At 43.0% G+C, this 5,613-nt stretch overlaps 1 protein-coding gene across 1 annotated transcript in view; it reads left to right on the top strand.

The window, feature by feature from the left end:
• PPA1 (inorganic pyrophosphatase 1) overlaps positions 1-5,613 on the top strand; it is a 30,664-nt gene that overhangs the window by 21,662 nt on the left and 3,389 nt on the right. The window contains exon 6 of the mRNA XM_045291684.1: positions 2,222-2,387. Within this exon, the coding sequence (XP_045147619.1) occupies positions 2,222-2,387 (166 nt within the window). The remainder of the gene's footprint in view (positions 1-2,221; positions 2,388-5,613) is intronic.

Below are 5,613 nucleotides of genomic sequence, written 5' to 3'. Positions count from 1 at the left end.
TCCCTAATAAAACAATTTTTTTAAAAAGTATTGTGAATCAAATATGGGAACATGAGTGAAAATAAGGCTGCCTTTAGGGATGAAAAAAGCTTTCATTTCATTCCTTCCATTTGTCGGTTTTGTATATTTAAACCTAGTCTAGGGAAAAAGTTCATCTATGTGTACCTGAATGTACTTCTATACAGTAGTAGACATGTTCTACGTTAAAAGGCCATTAGTCTGATGGGTACCAAGAAGCAAACTTCATCTCCACACAAGAGAAACCCTATCTAGTGCTTTGGAGTGATCAGTGATCGACTCAAACCAAATGACCTCTGCAGTCGGAGATTGATGTTAGGGGAGCCTCTGTCCAGTAGGGAAGTAGTGATGTTCTTGGGTTTTGTTTGTTTGTTTGTGGTTTAATAGTCTTATGTTTTCTTTATGGCTAAGATTGGAAAAAAGCAAAGTCGTCACACAGTGTTTTAAAACAAAGTTGTTAAGTCATATTGTATCATTTAACCAAGCAGCTACCTTAAAGTAAAAAGTAAAGAAGCCTTGTTAAAATAGATTTGTTAGTGAAACAAGGGATGTCTTGCTGGCATCAGACGGATCTTAGCTAAAAGCAGAGAATTCCAGAAAGATGTTTACTTGTGTTTTATTGACTCTGTCAAGGCATTGGGTTGTGTGGATCGTAACAAACTGGATAATCTTGAGGAGAATGGGAGTCCCAGAACACTTCGGTGTGCTCATGAAGAACGTGTACGTGGATCAAGAGGCAGCTGTGCCAACAGAACAAGGGCAGACTGCATGTTTTAAAATAAGGAAAGGTCAAGGTTGTGTCCTCTCCCCGTACTTACTCAAACTGTATGCTGAGTAAATCATCAGAGAAACGGCATTAGATGAAGAAGAAGGTGGCCCCGGTTGCAGGAAGGCTTATTAGCAATCTGTGATGTGAAGGTGACACAAGCTTGCTTGCTGAAGCATTTGCTGATAAAGATCAAGGGTTTCACCCTTAAGTCTAGTTTACAAATTTATGTGAAGAAAACCGAAATGTTCACAACTGGGCCAATAGATAACATGATAAATGGAGAAAAGATAGATGTTGTCAAGGATTTTGTTTTGCTTGGATCCACAATCTCTCACGGAAGGAGCAGTCAAGTGATCAAAAGACGGGTTGCATGAGGTAAATCTGTTACACAGGCCTCTAGAATATGGAAAAGCAAGGCTGTCACTTTGAGGACTAAGATGCGGCTGACCCAAGCCATGGTGTTTTCAAGTGCCTCATGGGTGAAAAAGTTGGACATTGACTAAGGAAGAATTGGTGCATTGGAAGTGTGGTGCTGGAGAAGACTGTTGAGAGTGCCATGGACTTCCAAAAGGACCAACCGATCTGTGTTGGAAGAAGTATGACTAGAGTGCTCCTCAAAGGCATGGATGGCGAGACTTCCTCGTACGCACGTTGCACGTGTTGTCAGGAGAAACCAGTCCCCGGGGAAGGACCCTGTGCTTGGTAAAGCAGAGGGGCAGCAAAACAGAAGGCCTTCAAGGACACGAATTGACAGTGATCGCAACAATGGCTCCAGCGATGACTCGAGACCAGGCAGCGTCTCCTGCTGTTGTGCACAGGCTGGTTTGGGTCAAGACCGACTCCATGACACTTAACAACAGCAGTTACTCAGTGTTGCTATAGCAGGAGTGCTACAAATGGGTGACTTTATCAAACATAAATTTGCTTCCTCCCAGTTAGGAGACTGAAAGTCCAAATTCCAGGTGCTGGCTCTAAGGGAAGGCTTTCCTCTCTGCTGACTAGGGAGGAAGGTGCTGGTCTCTGAAGTTCTGCTCCTGAACGATAGCTTCGTGTGACTTGGCATTTGTCTTCTCCTTCCGCCACCTCTTTCTATTGTCCCTTGCTCAAAAGAGATTGGCCATGGGATTATGCAAGTACATAGAGGCTGGGATAAAGAACACATTCAGGGGGGAGGGAGGAACAATTCCATCCGTAATGATATATTTAAAACAAATTCCAGGGGATTATTCTTTAACACTATGACACTATACAAATATCACTTGCTTTGGATTATGTTAGTAGTTTTCTTATGAGGTAGGGAAAGTGATGAAGGATCTACTCAGTTAACTGAAATATTTGCTTCAGGGAGCAATTGAAGGCAAGTCTGCAGAAACTTGGCAGGGTTCACATTTCCTTTTGCCGATTCAAGGGAACGTTTCCTTCCAGTTCCTCTGAGGATGTGGTTACTGGCTTGACTGTGGTTATAACACTCAGGTATGCACGAGAGGAGAGATCATCCGTGTGAAAGTGTTGGGCATACTCGCCATGATTGACGAAGGGGAGACCGACTGGAAAGTCATTGCCATTAATGTGGACGATCCGGACGCGCCCAATTTCAATGGTAAGAAGCCTGTTTTTGAGGAGACTGAAGTCTTTGTACCTGCCTCTTAAGGCACCACCAAACCGAGCCCACAGACCATGTCCTTCAGACTTCTGAAGGATGGAGGGGAAACCCATTTGAAGGGAAGCATTATTACCTCGACTGCCGAACTTCTGTAATCAACTAGGTAGCATGTTCTTGTGTTCTAGGTATGAAAAAAGCTGTTGGACCTTTCCTTCTTTTCTGTCTTCCCCTTTCCTTCCCACATACTACCCCTCATTTGTCTGCTTTCCTTCTCTTTCATGGAGATAGGACTCATAAACCACACACTCATGCATTTCTCTGAAAGAAAGCATGTGTGTGTGTGTGTGTGTGTGTGTGTATCACCGAGTAGTGAGCAATCACCATGATCTGATTCTAAAACATTTTCACCATCCCCAAAAGAAACCCTGTATTCAGTAACCAGCATTCCCTCCCTGCCCCCAGGCTACCAATCCACTGTGTGTCTTTATGGGTTTGTCTATTTTTAACACTTCATCTAGGAGCCCTGGTGGCTTGATGGTTGCACACTGGGCTGCCATCCACAAGGGCAGTAGTTCAAACCACCAGCAGCTCTGCGGGAGAAAGATGAAGTTGTCTATTCCCACAGAGTGTTACAGTCTCAGAACCTCACACAGGCAGTTGGCCAGTTGGTTCTTACCTTGGTCCACAGCTGCAGTTCTCAACCTGTGGTTTGCGACCCCAAGGGGTTGCCTAGGAACCGAGCCACCACTCCTTTCCAGGCAGGTCTGCTATCTCAGCCTTCCCACCATGTTGACTGTTTGCACGCTGTCACAAAATGTAGCAGTGTAGTTTACTGTTGTTATACTAAGACTGTTACCCATGCTGCACCAGGCTTCAGGACAAAATTTCATTGATTTGTAATTAGAAATAAATATTTCACAATATAGAGTTACATATTGTTTTTGTGATGAATCCCTATGCTTTGGTTATGTTCAATTTATAACAATGAAAATACATCTTATCAAATATTTACATTATGATTCATAACAGTAGCAAAATTACAGTGATGAAGTAGCAACGAAAATAATGTTATGGTTGGGGGTCACCACAACATGAGGCTATGTGAAAGGGTCGTGGCCTGAGGAAGGTTGAGAACCGCTGGTCTACAGGTTGCTATGTGTCGGAGTCTACTGACTGGCAGTGAGTGTTTGGGAACGGCTTGTCTAAATGGAACCTTACAATATTTTTTCCACTTAGCCTAATGTGTTCTGTGTTGTAGCATGTATCAGGACTTTTTGATGATTGAGTAGTATTCCATTATTAGGAGCCCCAGTGTGTTGTGGTTATGAGTGCAGCTGCTAGCCACAAAGTCAGCAGTTCAAAACCACCAGTGGCTCTGTAGGAGAAAGCCGAGACTCTCTACTTCTGTAAAGAGTTACAGTCATTTTGGCTCATAGCAACTCTGTAGGACAGAGTAGAACCGCCCTGTGAGTTTCTGAGACTGAATCTTTAAGGGAGCCAAAAACCTCATCTTTCCCCCTCAGTGGAGCTGATGGGTTCAAAGTGCTGACCATGTGGTTAATAATCCCATCACATAAACCAGCCAGCCAGGGCACTGTGCCACCAGGGCAAACGGAAAGTTGGAAGGGGTCCCCTCAGTGGCATTGTCTCAGTTATCTGGTGTTGCTACCGCAGACCACAGACATGGCTTCCCCCAACAGATGCTTCTTTTCCTCACCGGTTAGGAGGCCGGAAGTCCAGAGGCAGGGTTCTCGCTCTAGGGGAAGGTCTTCCTTTCCCTGGTAGCTCACTTTGAGCTTCCGCTTCTGGGAGGTCTTCCTCTGGCTTAGCCTCTCTTCTTCCCACTCCACTCCCTTCTTTCTCCTTGTGAGCGATTGACTCTAGACACATCCCCCAGCCCTTCTGTCATTAACATAAGAGAAAGCTCATCCCGAATGAGATTATAACCGGAGGCATCGAACACTTGTTTTGTGGGGGCCCTGTTCAAATCATAGCATTCCATTGTTTGAGCCCTAGGGTTTTATGTCCTTGCCCTATGTGAAACACATCAGCCCAAACTCCTCAATACCCACACCACATCATCTCCAAATCTTAAACTGTTGTGATGTCAAATGCCTATACTATTGAGTAATAAGCAAAGTCTAATCGCCTGAAAAATTAAGCTTTTTTTCCTTTCCTTACTGTCTCTGTGACTGGGCTGTGATCCTGTGAAAAATAGTCTAACTTTTAAAATGTCTTCTGTTCTTCCAACAGAAGGTTCCCTTATACTCCCCAAACTGGTTTTTAATTGTGGAACCTCCAGTCATGTCTCCCTTCTTTTGCCTTCAGAGCCGTTAATGTTGTACTGATTGTCCCCTTGTGTTTAATGTCAGCCTTTCTTTCTGACGTGGTGTCCTGGCTGTTACAAAGCTGTCAGCCAAAAGGTTCCAGGTTCCAGTCTCCCTAGAAGTGTTTCCGAATAAAGGCCTGGCAATCTACTTCTGAAAAACTGCCTGGACCCAGCAACAACGACCAAGTGAAATAGAGAAAATTTCAATCAGAAATAAAGTAAACTATTTAATGGCAATAAAGTTAAAGTGGGTCAAAAGGAGATCACATGAAAACATTTTAGCCTGACTACAGCTGCTGAAGTCTACTTTACACCGTTTTCTGTCTCATTTGTGTACATACCACATTTTGTTCCGTCATGAACAGCTATCAAGCTGTTTGGGTTGTTTTAACTTTTGCACTATTATAAGTAACTTTGCTGTGAACACGCATGTTTAAGTTTTGTGTGGACATTTGGTTTTAATTCTCTTAGTTCATGTGTAGATATATTGCTGGGTTATATGGTAGTCTGTTTAACCATTTGAAGAACTTCCAGTTTTTTCCTTAGCAGTTATACCATTTTCTTATTTTTTTAAAATCATTTTATTGGGGGCTCTTATAGCTCTTAACCCCAATCCATCCCTCCATCCATGTGTCAAGTATGTTTGTATATATGTTGCCATCATCATTTTCAAATCATTCTCTTTCTACTTGAACCCTTGGTATCAGCTCAACCCCCACCCCTGCCCCACCACCACCATTTTATATTTCTACCGGCAACATAAAGGTTTCTATTTTTCTTTATCATTACCAGCACTTGTAGTCTCTATTTTTTATTATAACGTTTGTGCTTTGGTGAAGCACATTTTTGGTTTAGATTTGCATTTCCCTAATGGTTTTTTATATTCTTATTGTC

This window comes from Echinops telfairi, unplaced genomic scaffold, assembly GCF_000313985.2.
Source record: "Echinops telfairi isolate 266 unplaced genomic scaffold, ASM31398v2 ScPeMD7_70;HRSCAF=299, whole genome shotgun sequence".
Lineage (NCBI taxonomy): Eukaryota > Metazoa > Chordata > Mammalia > Afrosoricida > Tenrecidae > Echinops > Echinops telfairi.
This window is presented reverse-complemented; position numbering and strand designations above follow the sequence as displayed.